Source organism: Schistosoma mansoni (genome assembly GCF_000237925.1).
Source record: "Schistosoma mansoni, WGS project CABG00000000 data, supercontig 0137, strain Puerto Rico, whole genome shotgun sequence".
In the NCBI taxonomy this organism is placed as follows: domain Eukaryota; kingdom Metazoa; phylum Platyhelminthes; class Trematoda; order Strigeidida; family Schistosomatidae; genus Schistosoma; species Schistosoma mansoni.
The window spans coordinates 65,732-90,474 of NW_017386040.1; the positions used below are offsets into that span (position 1 = coordinate 65,732).

A 24,743-nucleotide genomic window follows, 5' to 3' on the forward strand; every position below is an offset into this window, starting at 1 on the left:
ACTACTACGTGTGGGTGGTATAGTTTTGTATGGTGATATCGTTGTACATTACTCATAATATTATTAGTAGTTGATGTGACAGGTGTTACTGATACTGTTGTTGTTGTCGGCTTCATCATCGTCATGTTAGTTAATGATGGTAGAATATGTTTAATCTCTTTTTTAGATAATTTATAGTGATGAGGATAATTTTCATTTTCCATATCTAACAGTTCACCGTTTGTAAATTGACTTAATTTATTTGAAGTGAATAATTCCCGTGGAGTTGAGTGAGGTTCTTGTGTATATTGTGATAAATCTTTCTGAGGTATACCAATTCGTTGGTGTAATGGAATGTTGCGTAGCTGTGATTGTTCTTGAAACTTGAAAATATTAAAAGAGGAAAAGCATTTACTCTATTCAACTAACTGTAAACAATCTGTCCAGAAAATATATGAACTGAACTACTAAAGTTGTCAGTACTGGACATAACAAGATGAATGACTTATAGGATTATACGTAAACACCCATCTTGAATTAGTAGCCTATCGTGTATGTGTGTTACTTTACTACTAATGACTAACTAGCCGTTACATTAGGACAATCTACTTGAAGATTCATCAATGATTGTAAGAATCTTGTCTTCACTTCTGTCACTGCTCTAGATTGTTCCCTATTAATTTACCATCTCAGCCCTTTACAGTTCTATTTTGTTACTGAAACGTAAAATAACCACTTACAGAAAGGCACTGGGGCAATAAAGATAGTGAGACGTGAAACGATATGGCTACTAAAAAGAATTTACTAGACACACTATCCAACACTAGATTTTATAGAATCCTCTTACAACTAATGCCATTTAAAGTTTTGAGGTAAAGTTTAAGCGTTATAACCCTGACTGTCAATAATCGTAGTGGATTAGCTTTGAGATGGTACCTTAGGCTTTGTACACTTATCACCCTGATAGCCTTTTTTAAATAAGTCCTAACGGTGTATAGATTCAGAAAGAAACACGAACTTCCGACTACAATATTTTGTCGAAAAACACAGATCGATAAGCCACGAACGAATTCGAGCAGATAAGCCAATGCACACGAGCGAGCGAATACAAAGGTGAATCAAGAGTCGAATCAATAAGATTTAAGCATATATATTTATATGTATCGGAAGCGATAAGAAACGGAGATGATCGTTGAAAAAAAATGGGGAATGAAGCGAGGCGCAGATGGTGAATGAACCAACTCTTCATGATAAAGCAAGATTCAGTATTTATAATCAGACAAAAATAAGCAATATACACTCATAAACAAAAACAGTCAAGGTTAGTCAGTGAATAATTGACAAGATCGGAATGTGGCTCAAGAAGAATAAACAAATTGGTCTATCCGGAACCTAGAATAACTCATGTGGGCTTAACATAGTACTACATACTAAATTTGTCATCAAACTATGCATATAAATTAGTACATAGAATTAAGAAGATATTTATTAATGAGCCCTGAATTTGAAGATTTCTGTCATTATGAACCAAATGACTTGTAAAAATACTCAAATGACTGAAAGTACCGAGTCTTTTCACATCAATAAGGAATTATTTTTGACTTTCATAAATCATTCACTTGAACTAATGTATAAGAAAATATGATAAAATTCACTTTAAAAACGCTACACCCTTGATATATTATTTCATATAAAACTTAAGTCTATTATTCAAATCTCGTGAGGTGAGATTGTGGATGCGCACTGTTGAAGAGTCCCACAATAGGACGAAACAGCCATTCAGTGCTTCGAAGTTTTCCATGGTGGTCTAGCTTCATTTGACTCATGAATTCAACTATAAAATTACTAAACTCTCCACAAAACCCCTTCTGATATTCAATTAATCAATCTTCCCATTGAACATTATTAAACTTACCATAAAATTATTTTCATGTTTTGCTCGTTTCGGTGCAATACCTTTAAAATGTTTACGTTTTTGTTCACGTTTCCATTGTTGTGATTGATGTTGTTGTTGTTGCTGGTGTTGCTGGTGTTCAGTGTTTAATATAGAGAATATATTTATATCTGAATTAAGTTGTTGTTCCAAACTATATCGTGGTTGATAATAAGTTTTTAAATTATTTTTATCATTTAAATTCAATTCTAATAATTCAGTTGGTAATATTTTTTGTTTTAATGAAGTACATGAAATATAAGGTGTAAATGCTGAATTATTTGTTTTAATAGGTCGAACTGAAAAACTTCGTCTTAGATTATCTAATATAAAGTAAATATATGATAGAAAAAGAACAAATATATTCATAAGCTTATCATTATCTTGATTTATAAAGGATTAATTAACAATGAAAGATTTTAAAAGAGTTGAAAGATCTTCTAGATGTATTCTTAGCTGATATCTTTACTTGTGAAGTAAAAATTCAGTTAGTATTGTTTGTTTGAATCTTTCCATTGATGATGTTTAGGACTGCAACTGGTCAGTCTCTAATTGGCATATGTGCATACTGTGCGTATTGCCTCAATATAGCCTTCATTTACAAGCATTATAAGTAAAGATGGACTCAGTGGCCGAGTGGATAACGTGATGGCGTTTGAAGCGAAAGGTACTGGGTTTGAATCCCAGAGTGAATATCAACTCTGAGATGCAGGTATATCCAGCTGACGAGTCCCAAATAGGATGAAACGTTCGTCCTGGATTCCACTGCTATCCACTATCCATCTTTGTTTACTTGAGAAGGCTAGAAAGTCAGATGTTTGAAATCATTCCATTGTGTAATGTTGAATTCTTTTCATAAATTCATTATGAACATTTCATCTGAAGTTTCAGTATACATGATGAAAGGTATACCATCAGCACACATGTTATTTATTTATTTATTGAAACACAAATATTAGCACAAAGAGGCACCAGATATATATGCGCCACACAAATGTCAATTGATTTGCGTGGGGGCAGTGATACTGTTCAGGTGCCCAAACTGAAGCAGGTGGTTTTCTTAGGGGGCCACACCCGGAGCCTTTGACCTAAAGACCTGATCCACAAGGCAGTGGAGCATTGTAAGGAGATGCAGTCCCATGGTAGACGGTGACCAACGATTGATTCATACGCCATTTGTTCCCTCAGGATACTGGAGCCCATGTGCACGATTGGTTTGGAATGAGAGTTTTCCAACTTCCCTAGGTGGACGCTCCATGTCCACCAACCCGGTTAAAGCACCGGACATTCGCTTTTCGTCCTCTCAATTTCGTAAACAACACCCCCGCCACACATGTATTCACATTTGATTAACAACTGTAATTAACTGACTAGTATACTATAATTTTCAACCAGCTCTGAAAATGAGTTATACTTAAACACCTGTTAAATGTATCGCTAGAGCGTTACTTAATTCTCAAGCAAATCATGATTAGACGGCCGTAAACCTACAGTAAATAAAGTAATCCACTCTTACACAAACTTCTAAGTTAACATTTTCTCTATCTCATCCCTATAGTCACTGTAAGCTAATTTCATTGAACGTCATATTTTATTATCTCATATTTCAATAGGTTTTATCCTATATGTCTACAAGAATTCGTTTCGTATGATATTCTCTTGTATTTCTTTGTGATACAGTGAGTAATTGCTTAATCAATTGGAATGCGACTGACATGTAAAACTGATCTTTTTTTTCTCCAATCATGTGTGACATGCATTCACATTTTAAGAAGGATTATAAATGCTTAATTGTATAATATTTGAAATATGTTCATTTAGTAAGTTATTGAATTATTATTATGAAATACAACGTATCAGAATAGAGATTTGTGGATATTGTAGTAATGTTAACAGTTTAAGTCATGAGTCGAACTAAGCTAGACCACCATTGGAAACCTTAAAGCACTGGACGGCTGTTTCGTCCTGGTATGGAACTCCATAGCAGTGCGCATCCACATGGACTGTACCTCAGGACCGGTCTCGCTTACGAATGCTTAACCTTTAGATTGCTTAGCCGGAATCCAACGGTGTTAATGTCTAACTTCAACCGATCCATGATCTTGCGCAACTATTCATCCAGTGTCTGAGGTGGATAACTGTCTCATACCCACGAACACGGATTGGACTCCATGGGTCACCGCTTCTCACTAGAACTCTTGGAAACTTCATCCTGAAGCTAGTCACTAGTGAGTGAACAACCGTTTAGTTTTTGCACGTTTTTCAATGGTGGTCTACCTTAGATAGACTCGTGAATTTGACTGTTAAAAATACAACTTACTTCAATTTGTACGAATCTGATTGTTGATCTAACTGTAAATAAATCATGTAAAACATGGTGTATTTCTAAAGCATTTCGATTTATTTTGCGAGTCAAGTAAATTTTTATCACTAGTCTTTTCACCTTTCTTCTTGTGTCCAAGTCGCAGTGAACATTCAGTCAGGAGTTATTGGATGCGGCTAATAAATAGATTCGAGTGTTCGTTTAGTTGACTTACCACTTTGAAAACCTCATCGAAGTAAGTACAAAAACTGTACATAACCCAATGATTGATATAAGCTTCATTCATATTTCAAACACAAGATAACCGTCTTCATGTTGCCGTACTTTACTATTTGAATATATTAAATCATTCTTTTAAGGTGGAGGAGAAATTTCGAACTCGCTACTCAGTTGCTAATAACTTTTAAGTGTTGTAAATCTGAAGTTAATAAAAATCAGTGGTAATCCATTTTATTCAATACAAGTGACTTAACATCAAATTAGAGTGATTTAGAAAATTTCAGCCTACACACAGTCTGTGCAATCTAAATGTCCCCATGTTAGGGGATTGGAGATAATAGGGAGATTGGAACCTAGCTTTCATGCCTGTTGGTACGTGTCAGTGAGGGATACCTTCAATCCTTACAGGTTTGGTGCTTTCTATCGGATCGAACCCACACTACACAGTTTTACAGTCTGAGATGCTACCACTGAGCCATTGGGATGAAGATATTGTAAATATTTCAGTCGTTTTATCCGTTATAATATTCTAGTGTTTCATAATGTTAAATTTCAATAACTGTGAACCTGAGCTGAATAAAAAGAGTGGTAACGTGACAACTTATTATGAAAACCAAATCGACAACAAATTAACATCAATAGAGGAGGAGTGGAAAGTAAAATACAAATGAGAAAAGCTTCCAGTACTAGTATGCCACTACTGATCGGAAATGTTTAGTGTTAAGGTACTATATTACAAAGCATACTATCAAACAGAACAATTAACCTATCTGGTATCACTAACCTTCAACCAGTGGATTATAGGTCTGAACACCACAGCGTTTAATTCAGTCTGATCTGTGAGGCAGTATCATTTGCCCTCACACAGTCATTATGACTCACAGTCGACTACGTAAGGCGATACTTATCGAGTGAGTTACAACAGAATGCTATTACATTGGTTCAAACAGTTTTCGAACAGACTTTAGATCTCTATAGAAAAATTTACTAATGAATAAGCGCTATTTTTACTCTTAAACCATGCACTTACCAAATTTTAAATGTTCATCCCAATGTGAACGACCATCATTAGTTTCATGAAATTTTGACTGTTCTTTCAATGAAAAAGGATCTGAACGACTAACCTCTGACTTATAGTATGGTTTTGGTGTAGTTTGTTGTTTAACTGTAGGAGAATGAGATCCCTTTGATAATTTAGCAACAGGTATAACTAGTGTATTTGGTAATTGTCCAAGACTACGGTTAGTTGGATATTCATATAAATTGAATGAATTATATGTTGGTTTTTTCTTTTGTACTTCTCTTAATTGATGTATAGTATTGGAGTGGTAATTTATTGATTGATTCCATGCTGGACTCGAGTCTAATTTATGTATATAACCTAAAGGTTTGGTTGCACGATCAAAAATTTCAGCTAATCCAGTGGTTGTTGACTTTAAATCATATTTTATTACATTATCAATATCACTTGTTTGTTCTTGATCTTCAACATCATCAACACCATTATCATCGTCATTATCATCAATTGTTAATGTTGTTTGTTTATTTAAAGTAGGTATTGTTGAAGTGTTATTTGAACATAAATTTGTACAACTGAAATAAGTACATTTACATGAAGTTTCTGAAGGTTTATTATCTTCTTTTTTTAATGTACCAGTCACATTTGTTGTTGTAGTTGTCAGTGTTGTTTTTGATACAAAAGTACCAATAGTAGTGACACTTGAAACATTGAATGGTACTTCGTTACATTGAGTTTTTTGATTTAAATTATCAACAAAATTCAAATTTTCACATTTAAAATCATTAATCTGTAATGTTTTAAAATTAGACAATGAACCAGATGATTCTAATGCTGTAATCAATGAAGTTCCAGATTCAAATAGAATACTATTACAAACACTACCAAAATTAGGATGTTTCTGTTTTTTTGACCGATTTACTAAAGTCATCCCAGCTGAAATAAGACCACAAATAGCACAAAATCCTAAAAGACCAGCAATAATTGGTGTATGATGACGAAATTCATCATCATCTTCAGAGGTTGACGATAGACTATCGATTTTTCTCGTGGTTGATGTTTGTTCGGTAGTTTGAATATTCAAGTCTATAAAATAAAGGTGTGAATATGTAAATAATTTTTAAACACCAGATTTATAACAGCAGAATGTAAATAATTATTACTGTAAATTTTATTTTAGTAAAGAACTTCCAGTATCCTTTGTGCAATATTGAAGTAAATTTACCTTCATTATACATCAGAATTGTTGAGCTTGGTATCATGAATGGATCGATGTTAGACCAGCACTGAAAACCTGGAAACAGTGGACAGCCGTTTCATCCTAGTAAGGGACTCTTTAGTAGTGCGCATTCACGATCACGCACGTGGTATTCGAACCCATGACCTTCGGTCTCGCGCGCAAACGCTTAAACTTTAAACTAAACGATTTCCACAAACTTATACATTAGAATTATATTTATCCAAGGATTGTGTTTTAAAAATGTTTCTTCAATAGCCTCATATTAGCCATATATGTTCATTTGAGAAGGTATTTTATCAGTCCAAGTATTACACTTACTGTTTTTCATTCATCAGACAATGAATATATGGAATGCGACTATACTTAAGATCACTACATGTTGAAAGTCTTTCATAATACCATTCACAGACATAAAGTTATAATCTCTGTTCATATTTAATTCAAACAAATCTGAAATAAAGTTCCTTATGATATTTATAGAGTTGTAAAATAGATACCCTAAATATTTGAACAGGCCACTGTTATAGCAGCGTTAACCCCCCCAAATAATAGAAACACAAAAGCCTGGTTGATTAATCTGTACGGGATATTGCTGTTTGACATACCTACGACGTTAATAATGGGAATTTCAAGGAATTTTGATATCACAGACAACCATTAGAAACCAATTAATACTAGACTAATTTTTCACCCTAGTATAATATCTTTGTTACATTCAGGGCTTCAGTGAATGAGTTACCTTAAAAAACTAAGTTAATTGATAAATAGTGGCTAGTAGTAGAATCCAGGACGCGCGTTTCGTCCTATTTAAGTTTCGTCAGCTGGATGTACCCGCATCCCAGAGTTGATGTTAACAAGACTGATCAATTGCAGTCCTGAACAACAATGGAAAGATACAAGCAAACAAAACCAAGTGAACTGAGTTAATTGGTCTACTTAATTAAATGATATAATCAAGGAAAACGTAAACTAACATGAGTTTCTTCGAAGCATTTGATTTGGATGAATGATACATATCAGTATTCAGTGTATAAAGGTTAGAATGGTAAAATACATCCTTCCAATTGACAAGCGCTGATACTGAAAATTTTCTTTACGGCATAAAAATAACTTAATTTATGTTGCTACTTTCAGCTTCAAACGATTTGTTGTTTCGTTTCTCAAATCATAAAAACAACAGAATTCATCTTATCATTAGCCGTAGAGACAGGTACCTACCTTAGTACAATGGAAGATGGTTACGCAATTTCGTGGATTGGTTGAGGTTAGACATTAACACCGTTGGTTGCCGACTCACTAATCTAGAGGTTAATCGTTCGAGTGCGAAACCGAAGATCCTGGTTTCGGATCCCGCGTGGGGAATCGTAGATGCGTACTGCTGAGGAGTCCCATAATGTGACGAAACGGCCGTCCGGTTCTCTCAGGTTCTCAATGATGCTTTATTATCAATGGATTCATGATCTCAATCAACAACCTAATCTCCACAACCCAATCCTGAAAAATGTATAAGCTGATTCTGTAACTTAAATTCAAGCTGTTTTAGATAGTAGTTAAACATTTCCCAACAAATTCAATCACACATTAGTACTTTTTTTAAATATCTGATAATTTATATTAAGTAACTGTCAAATCATTATCTAGGGTCACATTTTAATTATAATCTACGATAAATTGATTGTCACTGAAGTCCATAAGATCATGTCAGCTAACGATTAGTGATAAATTTACATATGAACTTGTCTTCGATTATGTTTGCTATCAACCTGCTAGATTTTATCACTAACATACCTGTCAGTTATGATGACTAGCATGTTCTTAAATCAAGAAAGCCACTATGCTGTTAGTTTTTTTATACCTTCAATGTGTTTGGACTAAACCTTCCACTTGATCATACTTTTATATAATTACTTTTACTACTTATTAGTAGGTAAGTCATTTTCATAGCGTTTGTCACATAAATTTCTCCTGGTCAATCAATCCCGTATTTTAGATTATTCAAAATAAAGTTGAATGTTATGACGTTAACAAAATGGAATTTTTTCTTATGTTGTTCTGCTCAGACATATTTTTAACAACTTACTGTTAGAATTCTCAAAGATATACTACTACTACTCCTTTCTCCTTTCTTTGGTATCTTGATTAGGTATCACTCTTTCCAGTCCGTTGGCACTTGTTCCTTTTCCCAAATCTTCTTGAATAGAAGGTGAAGCATGTTTACAGTCACTTCATTGTCTGATTTCAGTGCTTCAGCTGGTATATTGTCAGGTCAGTGTGTGCTGCTTCGATGTCTGGTGGATTCAATGGAGCTGGCCTATTCAGCAGTTCCTCGAAGTATTCTGCCCATCTTTTCATCTGTTCTTGAATCTCTGTGATTGCTTTTCTTTCTTTGTACTTGACTGGTCTCTCCGGTTCGCTATATCTCCCTGCCGATTTCCTCGTTGTATCATAAAGTTGTTTCATATTCCCTTCTCTTGCAGCTTTTTCCACCGTCGTTGCTAGTTCTCCCATGTATTTCTGCTTGTCGGCTTTAATGCTTTTCTTCACTTCCTTGTTTGCCCCTTGACTTTCTCTGCTCGTATTCAACTGTTGTTAATTGCTGACTTCTTTTTCTTCTTTTCTTGAACCTTGTCCAGGGTTCCCATAAAGATCCATCCTTTATGATGATGTTTCTTGCGAACCAGAACCTTCTGACACGTTAAAGTTGGTGCTTCTTTGTCTCAAAGATATACAAAACTATAAGTTGTGTTTCCTTTGAAATAAAATGGGAAGCTTATTGAATTAAAATGTAATAATATATAACCTGGTTACCTGTGTACTTGGTTAATTGCATTTTTCTGTAGCACCTTTCAATAATTGATTCGTACTCTATGATGACAAGATATATGTCGAATTTACAACGGAACTTTAACAGTTTAGTCAACTTGGTAAAAGTTTAAAAATCCAACTTTCGATTAAATAGCTCGTTTAGTCAATCCTTAATAGATTCTTCTTCAGTCATTAACTCTGTCTAATTTTTCGTCAACATTATATGAGAAAATATTACTATTGGTTAGTATCATGAGCAGTTATTAAAAAAGAAAATAGGAACCATTAGATATCTACTTCGTTCTAGTTACCAACTCCTTAAATACGGATCGAAATCAATATATTCAGGACTTGCAAACGGTGATTAATCATCAGAATATTGAATCGAAATCAACTGATGTACATTTATAACCTGAATTAGTTCGTAATATAAACATCTAAATTTATTTATCTATTTCCACTTATGATAAAGTTGGGGAAATGCAATAGAAAAATCAAGATTAAAAAAATAAATCTCACCATCTATTGAATCATGTTTATGTACAGGTATATCAAATGCTTCTAAACCACCTGGTGGACGTGGACACATTTCTTCATCTTCACCATTAGGACAATTGATTCTATTATTACATATTAAATTAGGTGATAAACAATAAATTATTTTAGGTAATGTTGAATGATGTTTTAATACAATAGGATTTGTAATCATTTCATTACTTTTTATAGTTGTCATAGTTAAAGGTGTTGTTGTTTGTAATTTTGAAAACTTGTTATTTTGTTTATCATTATCATTGTTGTTATGGTCACTATTGATTTGTTTGTCACGACTTTTTGATCTTACAGTTAAATTGAAATATTCTTTATAAGCAACATAATCAGTTGGTCGTACACAAGGCACCCAATCATTTTCACAAAATGCTAAATAAATGAAAAAAAATAGTTTAGAAAGAAAGTGTAAACATTTCAAATTTTCATAGTTGAAATCATGAGTTAATTGAAGCTAGACCACCATGGAAAACCTGGAAGCACTGGATGGCCTTGTCGTCCTTTCGTGGGACTCTTCAGCAGTACGCATCCACGATCCCACCTCGTGAGATTCGAACCCAGGACCTACCAGTCTTGCGCCAGAACGCTTAACCACTAGACAGAAATTGTTTAAACGACTATTATTTATTTAAAAAAACATTGTTCAGTATTCAATATGTGATTGAATTGGTCACTGTAAATCTAGATTAACTTGATACAGTTTTTAATTGATTATAAGCTATTCACTTCTGTCTTATTTAATATTGTGTTGTGTGCTACTGATCTCGACAGATATAATTAGTATGTATTATCGTTCAAAACTGAAATGATTGGAGGGACAAGGTTAGGAAGATCAAAGAAAAGAGAATGAGAACAAAGAATGATTGGTGTGGGAATGAGGGAATAGTGAATTCTGAGACAATTGACCGATATTTGTTAAAGGAACAGTCAAGTTTGAAACAATTGATTGACATGTTGAAAATGAAGTACCTACTGTATGGTTCCCGACCGTTGCTGCTACCTTGACGTGGTGGTCGGGCTTGTCTGTCGTGACGAACCAATCGAGCTATACTGGCTGGAACAATCGTTCCCCAAGGTCCTACCATGCCAGACAGGTCGATTGAAGAGCGGTAAGACAAAAAGCAGCAAACCCAAGGTCCGAAGGCGAAGTCGTACTGCTGACTGTACAGAGGTTTGACGGCAGTAACGTGTTTCCTTCAGACAACCAGCACAGCAGCGATGCTGCGGTCGACCCTTAAAAAGCACACCTCGCTTTATCCCATGAATATCCGTCTCCGGCGGTAAGGTCCCAACAAGTACAGTGCTAACACAAAAATTACTCACAAAAAGGTCGTGTGCGACGGACCTCAAGCAGTTGTCCCTTGTGCACTGCGGTCACGCTCTCAAGTCATTAAGACCACTTGTAATCCAATTTTCTTTTCAGGTACTCAAGAAGAACCGGGAAGTGATAACTGCCCTCATTCCTCTAACAGCACTCAAGATCACTGTATTCATAACCTGACTGTATGGTTCTCAGATTTTACTAAGATGTTCTGTAATTTTGTATTGAGATATATTCGATTGTTCCCACTTGTGTTCTCGTCCACTACAATATGATTGTGAATTATTCAGGTATACCTCTGTTATTATTAATTTTCATAGAACAAGGATTCAACAACTTATTTTATTCATTTGATTTCAACTAGAATCAGTTTTAATGTTACGTCAAAAACGATTAACATACTTTTATGTTGTATGTGAAAAGTTACTGACTAAAATAAGAGATGTTATAAATGTAAATAGAACAATAGTTCTGAAACGAAAAATTATTACAAGTGTTTCGATTTCTATTGTCTTAAAAGATAATCAACATTTGTGTCACCACTAGTCTTAGTTTGGCAAAGTTGCATACATACTTTTTAAGACTGTATACTATGATTTGGGGTAATTTTGTAGAGATGGGTTTACTATGAGCCCTGTAAATCTTCTGTTGACCCTGGATGATGAATCCGACAGTAGAACTAAGCAACAGTTTATTATTTCTAGACTTTCATTGGTAAATCAAATGAGATCAGTCTGTGGTGAATATAATATACCATGATTGTAACTATGAGTAAATTTCTACTGTTTCAACATCTTTAACGTAAAATGGAAGTTAATATAGTAATTTTAAGTTTCACTTCAAATAATTTCAGTCAAGCAATTATCTGTGAGTCAAAGTGATAATAGGGAGTTGATTACTATGACCCACTATTATTTTCTGGGGTTCAACTTTGTAAATAACCTATCACTTGACCAACTTAATCTGAAGAAGCTGAAGAAATCAATTCATCTACGACAGCCTACTTCAACTTACTTCACTTGATATTTAGTCTCACAATAGCAAATGATCTGCTAGGAAGTTCTCTGATAAATCCACCACTAAATTTATGACACTTTCGGCTATGTAACATCCACTATTCTTCTAACTAGAGCTTAATTTGAATGAAAATAAGTTTGATTTAATTGACATACACAGAATCACAATAATCAGCTCAAAGCTTATATCACGAGCTGTGGATCAAACGTTTTATTGTAAGTATTTAAGACAGAATAAATTTCTCTCGATCTTTAGAAACCTCTTACAGTTAAAAGAGGCATTGAATTGTAGTGAACAAGAACACGAGTGGAAACAATCAAATGTATGGAGGCACAAATTACAAACTATCTTATTAAAATCTGATAACCATACAGTAAATAGTTAATTTGCAAATTATCAATCAATTGACTCAATCTTGACCATCCCTTCTGTAAATATCAGTTCATCATCTCCGATTATTATTTTTCATGCATTTTCACGCCAATTACGCTTCGTTCCCGTTTTTTTCTTATCGATCTTCTACTGAAATACATTCAATACCTGACTATCGCAATATACTACTTATGAGGATATAAGTAACCCACACCACAGTATCACTTATGGATAAATAATGACTACTTCTGACTCGGAAATAATAATTACGAAACAGTAAGATATCAGATCACTTAGCTTAATGCTACATCAACATACACAAAGGAAAAAGCAAGATTCTCAAATACAACACGGAGAACACCAACCCAATTACACTTGATGGAGAAACTCTGGGAGAGGTGGAAACATTCACGTACCTTGGAAGCATCAGTGATAAACAAGGAGGATCTGATGCAGATGTAAAGGTGAGGGTTGGTAAAGCAAAGGCAGAATTTCTACAATTGAAGAAAATATGGAACTCGAAACAACTGTCAACTAACTTCAAATCTTCAATACGAACGTCAAGACAGTCCTCCTGTGCGGAGCTGAAAAGTGAAGAACCACTACATCCATCATCAAGAAGGTACAAGTATTTACAAACAGTTGGTTACGCAAAATACTCAACATTCACTGACCGGATACTATCAGCAACAGCATTTAAGGGAGAGGACAAACCAGCTTCCAGCTGAAGAGGAAATTGGGAAAAGACATTGGAAGTGGATCGGACATACATTACGGAAATCACCAATATGCATCACGAGGCAAGCGCTAACTTGGAATCCGGAAGGGAAGCGGAAAAGAGGAAGGCTAAAGAACACATTACGTCGGGAAATAGAAGCAGATATGAAAAGGATGAGTAATAACTGGAAAGAACTCGAAAGGATTGCCCAGGACAAAGTTGAATGGAGAATGCTGGTAGGCGGCCTTTTCTCCTCCACGAGGGTTAACAGGCGTAAGTAAGTAAGTAATCAATTCGATCAATGCTATCAGTAAAATATAATATACTACTGGTTACTATATAGATCGAAATAATCAATAAGATATAAATTTATGGAGAATCTCTGACTTACCTTTTTTAAGTGCTGTAATAATAATTTTTATTTCTGGTAATTTTGTTATTGGTTTACTTATATTCATATGTCCATATTCAATGGATTCTGTTGTTCGTATTTCAGGTGATATTAATATACGTACTATACTACGACCTAATTTATGTATAAATGGTTCTAAATATGGTTGATTACATGCTTTTAATACTCTTGGTGTAAATTGTTCATTTATTGGTATTTGAACTTTACTACGTTTTAATAAAACTGATGGAATAGGTAATATTGTATCACGATTAGATAAAAAGAATTCATCATAGATTTCAATTAAATTATTTTTACATTCTGGATCAATGAATTGAAACTTGACAAATTTTAAATGAATCATAAGCATCTGAAGAAGAAAAACAAAAGGAACAGTCATTGTAAAGGAAATGGGATCAATCTATAATGACTCTAGTTATATCTTTAGGATGATTGTATGAATGGTTGTTATTGAAACATACATGTTGTCAGTCATTGACTTAACTTGAGTTAGTGAATGACTGAATTAAATAAATCAAATATGAGAATGAGATTTGAATACTTAAGCAAAGATGAATAGTGTCTATCAGTGGAATCCAGGACGCGCGTTTCATCCTATTTGGGATTCGTCGGCTGGATGCACCTGCATCTCAGAGTTGATGTTCACTCTGGGACTCGAACTCTGAGATGCAGGTATATCTAGCTGATGAGTCTCAAATAGGACGAAGTGCACGTCCTCCGTTCCACTGATAGCCGCTATCCATCTTTGATTAAAATGCTTGTGAATTAAGGCTATATCGAAGCAATACGCATAGTATGCACATATGCCAATAGGAGACTGACCAGTTGCAGTACTAAGCATCAATGGGAAGATTCAAACAAACAATACCAAGGTTTGAATACGTTTATTTTGCACACTCATTGACATGGACAGTCAATTAGAGAGACAAAGAGAAGGAAGCAAAGAGGAGAGAGAGAAGCGAAATGGACCAGAGAAGGCATTCACTTTAATTAAGCGTTGCTCAACATTTATAGTCAAATCGAATCGATGTGAAGCGAAGTAAGGTAAAGCAAGGTGAGGCGAATAATTAACAAGGTCAAAATGTGATTTAAGAAGAACGAATAGATTGGTGTGTCTAGAGATTAAAACGACTTATGTGGGCTGGAAATAGGGTTAGCCACTATAAATCAATTATTCAGGCGATGATGTTCGGATATTGTATAAATGATCACCAAAAAAAATCACATCCTGTACAGACCTGGTAAAACATGAACCTAAATAATTGTTGTATGAGGTGATCAACGGATATCTGGTATTGTTATACAAATTTCCTATATTCTGGCTCAATAAGGTAGTTAGGTAAAAAAAAATGAAGACTGGCTAAGAAACCATATTGGCTGAATTGAAATGTATGCACAAGTCCACTGATTAACATAGATATGTGTTACTCAGATAATTGAGTTGGATAATGGTCGAATAGTGTGCACTCGTCAGTAAACTTTTATTAATCATTTGACCTGGAAATGAAATATCTGATTGGCATAGCATATCACCTTTCCTCCCTATAAAGTAAGTCTGGCTTTTTGGTTTAAGATTTAGAAATTTCGATGGGTTACAATAAAACCCTGTGAATTCTAGTAATTTTTTTTAAAAAACAGTGTTGCTAATATAAGTAGACTTTCAATAGAAACTACTAGTTTCTTTATTTTCCAAGTAATTCTATTGCTACCACTTCTTCGTGTCAGGTATCGATTTGAATTAATGGAAATATATATACTTCAAATGAATACATTGAGATAAGATGGTGGTTGGAGGCAGTCAATAGGAAACCCTGAACTCAGGTTTCGTGCTATTCGACACTCGTCAGCAAAGTGTACTGGTAATCTTCAGGGAGCTGGTGCTCCCTGACGGATTCGATCTCATGTCACCCAGCCCCACAGTCAGAGACGTTACCACGGGGGTATCCGGGCTGCGACTGACCTGCACGCAATGTCGAGTCACTTAGACAAGTGGCCATACTGCAATTTGGTCGATAGGATTCGATCTGCACTAAGAAGGACTTGACAAACATGACATTGATCACCATCCAGTGATCAATCAATTGTGAATAAATATAAATTCTCTAATCTGAACAGTTTTATTGCAAATATTTCATCTATTCATTTTACATAACATCGTCAAAGTATACTTCAAATAAACACAACAAATGATTGTTTACATTCATCTTATCAACAATAAAATTTAAAAATACATAACCGCCCCCCCAAAAAAAAATTTTCTTACCAAATCGCTTTGGTTTGTTCGAAAATCAATAATAACTTCAATTAATCGATCAACTGGATGTGATTTAGTTTTTATTAAGGTTTCTGTGTAATCATTCCATAATTTAATTAAATCTTTTGTTTCAAATATCATTTCATTATCAATAATAATTGTAGTTGTAACAATTGCTGTTAAAACAAATAATAGTAGTATAATTAATTTTTTGTAAAAATGTAAAACAAGTAAGTCAATTAAATTCATCACATTAAATAGTATATATAGTTTGTGTGAAGTTGAGTAATTTGAGAAGAATAAAATGCTATCATTATATCATACTAGAAAATGAAATGTTAAAAAGAACAGAATACGTATGTTAAATTATATCTCGTCAATTCTGGATGATAATTTAAGTAGAATTAACTTATCTCAAGGATTAGGAATTTACTGAGTAGAATTCAATATCATGTTTATCTAGACGTTAGTACTGATGAGAGTTAGTTAATCAAGTCGAGGTAGGGCCCTAGCCTAAATGATTTTAACATCATGTACACTATTTTCTATGTTAGGTGACTGACAGGAAACTCTGAGTCTAGATTTCTTGCTAGTTGGCAATTGTTAGGAAGGACAATCTATAATTATGAGGTAATTGACATACTCTGTACGATTCGAAATAGCATAGAATAGCTTCACAATCTATGACAGTGATCAACTTATTCACCAGGTACTTGAGTATAAGTCGTACTCTTAATGTGAGGGTAAATGATAATACTTAGGTGGAGTGGGTTTCGAACATGATCAAAACGGCTGAAATTCAAATGCCTTAGCCGCTATACCATCACTTCACATGTAAGACATTACCATTGAGCTAGTCGATCTGTGGTTGACCGCTTGTGATCTTCAGTGACTAATTAATGTAAATATTTCTTTCAGAAAAATAAACAAAGATTTAAATGTATCCAATACATTATGTTTAACTACATCCAAGAATTAGCATTATACAATATATTAGACTGTAACGAGATTTCCTTTTTATTAATATCTAACTTGTGAAAATCCATAGATCTTTGAAAAAAATTTTTTATTTAAGTATTATATGATGTTCATATTCATTGTAAAACGCTCAAGATAAGTCTTTGCATGATATCATTCTTCATCGTATAATTAATTTCGTTTATCAATTCGATGGTAATCTCTTCTAGTTTTTTTAATAAGCAGATGAGACAGGAAACAAACAAACCATCATAATGGTATTTTCTGAGTTCCCTGAACATTAAATTCTTAGTAGATTGTATTTAGCTACTGAAACACGAAAGGGCTTACGGTTGGTGAATATAGTTAATGAATTAAATTATTTCAAAATAAGTGAAATTTTATGACAATAAATAAATATATTTAGAATCATGAGTTAATTGAAGCTAGATCAACATCGAAAACCTGGAATTACTGGACAGTTGTTTCGTCCTATTGTGGAACTCCTCAGTAGTGCTCATTCATGATCCTGCCTCGTGAGATTCAAACCCAGGTTTTCCATGATGGTCTAACTTCAAACGACTCATGATTTCAACTATAAAATTACTAAAATCTCCGCAAAACCCTTTTCTGATAATAAATATATATGTTTGAAAGAAAATGATTATCAAGTAATTTAAGCAGATGACGTAATGGAATTGTAAATGAATATCGATGATTAATTGTTTATTTATTTTTAGAAAGGTTTAAATAGATACAGATCACATTGATGATATGGTATTAATTACAGTTCAATAGAAAGTAAGATTATTTACTTACGTTTCTGCGGTAAAGGTTCATCAATATCTGGAAGAAATGGTAAAATTTATTCATTATTCTATTTAGTGAAGAAGTTTTTTTGATAATTAGATGAAACAAAATTTTTGTTTATTAAAATAAATAGATGGAATATTGATTGAAAGATGAACTTAATGATATCACCAAGCAATGTCTATTCATGAGACAGTATTATTGACTTAAGCTCTTCAACAATTGAAAACCAAAGACAAGGTCACTAACTAGATGAATAGATTTTTCGTATATTAAAATGATATACTTGTATGCTGTATATGAACATAAATAAACATGATTTATTATTTTGATAGAGTTTTGTTCTCTGAGCTGGATGGTTTGGTCGTGGAGCTTTTGTCGTTCTTTTGAACGACATCATCAGCACAAACTCCGGGTAGAAGTGAAGTGTTTGAATTTCTTCACATGTGGTTCACAGCTTGTTCTGTACACCTCGATGTTGATTGGTTCTTGTTGATCTTAGATCTGTCATTGTTTACTTTCTTTTGTTTTGGTTGTATCTCCCATTAGTTTGATTTTTGTCCCTATATTTCTGCATAATTTTCCTGATTGGTTGATAAATTGGATTGGTTTGAATGTTCTTGTTTATTGCTAAATGACCTGAGTGTCAAGCTTTTAAAAATTCTCTGGTGTTTTTGGAATTGCCTCTATCCAAAATCTCTATATTTTATCAGTCGAATATGTGTCCTCAGTTGTCCATGTGCATTGATATAAGTGAAGACATGTCATGGCGTTTGACTACTAATTGGTATTCATGCAGGCGAAGATGAAAAGGGTGTCCGCTTTGTCCAATTTAGTGTTTTCCGCAGTTGGCACAATTTATCGATAGTGTAAATTTGAGAACAAAACTCTATCAAAATCATCCACCTGAGCTACAAATCTTCTCCACCATGATTTATTATCATAGGTGATTGAATGAAATTAGTTGATAGATCAATCATTATTCAATCCGTTTAAATCTAACTGTAAGGCCTTATCTTCGAGCAAGTCATTAAATAAATCAAACAATTATTAATGTATAATGGATATTATTTTTATGACTAAATATCTATAAGGCAAGGAGTATAGTGAATAGTATTATATTAAATTCAAATAACTGGTTTAACATTGTTATATCTCGAAGAGAATAATGAATGCTAACATTTTGGGATCGATTTTTGGACCAATACTGTGCGTATATTGTTATTGTATAGTTGTTAAGTGACTAAACTATTCATATTCGTGTCCCTCTTATTATAAGCTTTGTTTTGACCTATAGACTATTATCATACGATTTACCATTCTTGAATTAAGCCCTGTTTGTCAATTACTATCTCCCTTATTCACAGACACATTTGGCTAAATCTTATACAAATGTTGTTTCCTATTTTATGGTACAATGTGGTCTGTATGGTTGGTATATAAACCCAGTATGTTTGAAATATATGATTCATATTGCAGAGGCTGTTATTGGTGTTCTGAACTTAACTGGCTGGACTAGGCAGAAAGCAGGACCGTTAAGTACTCCAGACTGCTCGCACGGGTTTTATGTATCATTGGTCCGATCGATAAATCACTCCTCTCTAATTGGAGGCATCGTCACGTCATATATTAATCGAGGCACAAACCCACGAGATATAAGAAACATATAAAAAGTGGTTTACAAAAACAAAGAAAGGCCAATGAAGGTAAAAGCACTTTTGTAACCGTTAAAAAGTTGTACACAATTGAAATTGTACACTATACACTCTTCACTAACATGCCCATTAATGTTCATTAGGAAATAACAATTGGAATTATCATTCTTTAGTGGGATCATGGTGATTGTTGAATAGTTTGGTTAACGTCATGGATTGATAGTAGTTAAACAACCACTTACAAAAAGAAAGCACTGGATGGCTGTTTTATGTTAGAATAAGAATATTTATAGTTTAATGTCCATGAAGCTACTGGTAATCAAGCTCAGGATCTTCAGGTCTCTCAGTTAGCCCTATAATCTTTTGACCACTGAGCTGGTATTCAGTGATTGAAATGTTTGGTTTCAATCAGTCACGAAATGAAAAAATTGTCTTCCAGTATCAATGGGGATTATTTACCTCACAATTGACATGGTTGAACTCTACTTGTAATGGATCCTAACTCAAACTCTTAGGATTATCTCTCGAAATTAATCACTATTGAGCCACATGATATTTATTACTATATACAGGACGGTTATTCACTGATGACGATGGAGTTCGTTGCAAAATAGTCAAAGTATTTCAGTACGAAAATAACACCTAGGTATCAGGCGGAAAGGTTTTTAGTGAGTTTGTTTTAACCATAATAAAATTACTAATGTCAGGTTAATTATACTTTAGGTATGTTCGCAAATTATAAACACAACTATTTTCATTGTGGGGTAGTTAAACACCATTGAAATTGGAAGTTAGTTATGCAATATCACGAATCGATTAAATTTCGACCTACAAACCCCTAGATGTCAGTTGAGTGATCTAAAGATTAGGTTATTGTCGAAAGAACTGGAGGTACTAGATTTCAATCTGTGATGAGAGGGCCTATACTAGGATGGAACAGCTGTTAAGGGCTTCTTATTGTTCAATGGTGATGTTAATGAGATCAGTTCATGAAGTAAATTATAAAGTAAGTAACCTGAATACATGATAAAAAGAGTATGTAGACACTTTTATTCGGTTGATTAACATGTAAATAATTGACTAAAACATTCTTCCAATCGAACATATAATAAAGAGAAGATAAGTTTAGACAAGAATATAAGAACTACAATTTTAAGTGAACGATGTAACCCTAGGAAAAACAGCTTTTTTAACAATTCAGTATTCTGGTCCTGGGTTTGAATCTCGCGAGGCGGGATCGTGGATGCTCACTGCTGAGGACTCCCACAATAGTACGAAACAGCTGTCCAGTGCTTCCAGGTTTTCGATGGTGGTCTAGCTTCAACTTACTCATGATCTCAAATATTAAAATTACTATGATACTCACAAAAGATCCCTTCTGGTATTAATTCAATATTCATTGATAGTATTCGATCTCAATAATAATGGGATTGAATTCCATTATGATAACGTCCTAGAGATTTTGGTATATTCGGTTCTTCTTAACGTTAGTTTATGACTAGCATTCTGAGATTAACAAATATTTAAACTTCTTATTATATGCGTCCAAGTTTCTTATGACCTTTAGGTAAAAGGCTCCGGGTGTGGCCTCCTAAGAAAACCACCTGTTTCAGTTTGGGCACCTGAGCAGTATCACAGCCCTCACACAAATCAAATAAGATTTGTGTGGCGCATTTATATCTGGTGCCCCTTGTACCAATATTTATGTGTTTTAATAAATAATAAATAGAATTTAGTTATCTGTAGTACAAGATAGGAATATATTATCCAGGATAGTTTTTGTAAATGAGGAAGCTTCTTTAAAATCTTTAAAAATTGCCATCTTTCAATTCTATCATAAATTACAATTCAATTATCAAAGTTTTCAAGAGCAATTCTTATGAATTTTATTCCATATCAGTGTATGTTTCTGTTAGGTACAACGTTCAATGCCTATTTATTAGTTTCAGAAACAGGAGCAAGTTAACTTTATTGTCTGAGCGGAACTTTGCTTTAAAAGTTGTAGAACAGTTATTATATTCCTTTCTTGGTGGTACTTTTGACTACTTCAGATAGGTGCTGATAATATTATCCAGGATTATAGAGACAAATTCACAATTAAATCATTCAACTTGGAGAAAGCAACAACTATACAGATATCAATCTTTTCTAAACTATCATTCCTTGAAATCAATATGATTAAACTTACTTCTTAATTTACTAAAATAATAAACAGCTTGAAATCCAGCTTTTTCAATACTAAAATCTGAATGAAAACGTAATCGTAACCATTGACCAGTTGATTTGATTGAATGTAATTGACGATTATCTGAACAAAATCGACCAATTAATGGAGAGAAACCATATTCACCATCACGTACTTCCAAATAATCATTGATACAATCTGCTGAAGGTTCAAATTGGAAAGGTCCACGAAAGTCTAAAATAATTTGTTGATCTTTTTGTGGAGCTGTCATTTAAATGGAAATGTAATTGAAGGATTATACAAATACTTGATTGAAAAGCTTACACAATGATATTAAGTTATACATAGACAAATGAATGTCTTAATGAATATAAACAGATATAATGAACATAGAGCTTGACACAAATATCCGCTAGCCTGAGTTTCCATACTATTTCAGCAAAGTGCGATAAAATGAACTGAGTAAATGGCAAAATATTGTAATGAAAAAAGTAACTTTGGCATTAAAACTGGCTCAATCTTGAGAATATGGTTTGAAAAGAATAGACGAAAAAAGTATGTATGAAAGAATCTTGGAATACAAGATTTAGAGTAAATGTATATAGGCCATTATGATTAGTCCAGAGCTATATTACACAGCTCTTACAATCACCAATCATGGATATCTCATGGACTCCAACCCATTATTCTTCATCCACTAGTTTGGTTTAGACCACCGTTTACTGACTTCATGGACTAATAACAAGTTTTGGTTTTTTATCACCCTTAGCACTTTTTAACTACACCAATAATTGAATACCAATGTAGGTTATTTATATTTATGTATCAATATACTATCTACTGTAACACAATGTTTATGCATGTATAACTGGGCAACATAAAGAATAAATGAATAAAAAACAACTGTTTTCTAAGATATTCATTTTAAGGTGACGCTTGAATGAAATGTACTACTTTAATGTTGAACAGTAGTTTAATTCATATAACTAAAATAATGGGAAACATCATGCGGTATTAAATCAAAGCTAAACTAAATATATCCATAAAATGATGATATATTTATACATTTAACTTAATATATTACTATTAGTCGATTTGATACGTAAACAAATATGTGTTGATGAACATATACAACTGAAAATCGATAAAATCAGTAGTATCTCCCTACTTGATGAAAATAATGAATCCCTCTAATACAAAAAAAAAACGGATTATAAATATATTATCACGAAACTGATGAAGAACGATGTCATTTCTAATGAAAAAGGCAATTAATTTATAATGCCTAATAGATAGTTAACCGATTTATTTTGATGTTTACACGTACATCTATCTATCTATCTATCCATCTCTTTCTCTCCTTTATACATCAAAGTAAATGCATACACTCAAACACACACACACACATGCACACATATATACACATCCGTGGAAGTGTTTCATTTCAATGTTATGGTTTCATTTATAAACATTATGTAGATGCTGAGTGTTAGTTATGGAATATAAATATTTATTTATTTTAATACATCACTCTTATATGTATAGTGATCATAAAATATATAAACAAATTTATTATCATTATTATTGTTTGTTTGTTTTTTTCTAGTTAATTCATTTACCATCAAATATTAAAGTCGGTATGGTTCAAAGTCGTGGATTGATTGAAGTTTGACATTAACACTGTTGGATCCCGGCTCAGAGGTCTAAAGGTTAAGCGTTTGCGTGCGAGACCAACAGGGCCTCGGTTCGAGTCCCTTTGATACGGGATCGTGGACGCGTACTGCTGAGGAGTCCCATGCTAGGACAAAAAAGCTATCCAGTGCTTACAGATTTTCCAAGGTGCTCTAATTTTAATTGACTCATGAATTCAACTATGAAAAATTACTAGTCTCCACAAAACCCTCTTCTGTTAAATATGGAACTAAGCTGTTCTGGTAAACTCACATAATTTACAAAGTAATCTTAAAATTCATATCATTTCACATCAACTAATGAGCAAAGAGTTAAGTTAGATATATATAAACAAACATACTAAGTACTAATTGTTCATTGTTCATACCATGGACTAAAATTGATTAACACAACCATTAAAAACCGAGAAACATTGGATATCTGTTTCATTCTAGTACAGGATACCTAGACGGATTATTCCATTTCTGTTCAAACTATTGATTTAATTCAATGTTTCTTAATTTGTCATCATTTTTTAACTACAATCAGTGACTGTTATAAAAGCAACTGCGTTCTTTTTTCTACTGTAATGTCGGTTACTATGTTAGGCCCATATAACTTGTTCTAGCTTCTGGACAGACCAATTTATTCATTCTTCTTGAGTCACATGTTGACCTTGCTAATTATTCTTTTGTCAACCCTGACTGTTAACTCCGCCTGTAGCTCCTCCAGGGGCTACTGCCGGTCCCAAGCCCGGGTAAAGGAGGAGGGTTGGGCATGGGGTTAGCGACCCCATCCCGTAGAAAATCAACTCGCTAAAAAAACGCTAACCAGAAAAAATCATTCAAACCATTCAAACTCTGCCCTGGGAGTAGAAGGAAAAATGACGTCTCATGATGAAAGCCGAGTTCCTTCGGAAGTCATGAGGCCGATGCACCTTCTTACAACCAGAGCGACAATTTTTATAGGTACATGGAATGTCCGGACAATGTGGGAGACCGGCAGAGTCTTCCAAATTTCTGCGGAAATGAGGAAATACAACCTGGAAGTGCTTGGAATCAGTGAAACACATTGGACGCAGGTTGGACAACAACGACTGTCTTCAGGGGAACTTCTGTTATACTCCGGTCATGAAGAAGAAAATGCCCCACATACACAATGAGTGGCACTGATGCTGTCTAGAACAGCACAAAATGCACTTATAGGATGGGAATCTCATGGACCCGAGATCATCAAAGCCTCCTTCAAAACAAAGAGAGAGGGCATTATAATGAACATCATCCAATGCTATGCGCCGACCAACGACTA

The 24,743-nt window shown here is 33.8% G+C and overlaps 1 protein-coding gene and 1 non-coding gene across 2 annotated transcripts in view; one reads left to right on the forward strand and one right to left on the reverse strand.

Annotated features, from left to right (window-relative positions):
• Smp_124930 (neuropilin (nrp) and tolloid (tll)-like) overlaps nucleotides 1-24,743 on the reverse strand; it is a gene marked incomplete at both ends in the record, with an annotated part of 45,034 nt that overhangs the window by 3,625 nt on the left and 16,666 nt on the right. Inside the window, 8 exons of the mRNA XM_018788787.1 lie at nucleotides 9-362; nucleotides 1,895-1,935; nucleotides 5,485-5,835; nucleotides 6,067-6,558; nucleotides 10,037-10,435; nucleotides 13,883-14,252; nucleotides 16,167-16,333; nucleotides 21,768-22,028. Coding sequence (XP_018646499.1) covers nucleotides 9-362; nucleotides 1,895-1,935; nucleotides 5,485-5,835; nucleotides 6,067-6,558; nucleotides 10,037-10,435; nucleotides 13,883-14,252; nucleotides 16,167-16,333; nucleotides 21,768-22,028 — 2,435 coding nt within the window. The remainder of the gene's footprint in view (nucleotides 1-8; nucleotides 363-1,894; nucleotides 1,936-5,484; nucleotides 5,836-6,066; nucleotides 6,559-10,036; nucleotides 10,436-13,882; nucleotides 14,253-16,166; nucleotides 16,334-21,767; nucleotides 22,029-24,743) is intronic.
• Smp_tRNA_00912_Pseudo_TTG.1.1 lies at nucleotides 2,537-2,607 on the forward strand. The gene has a single exon. It is a non-coding gene (tRNA).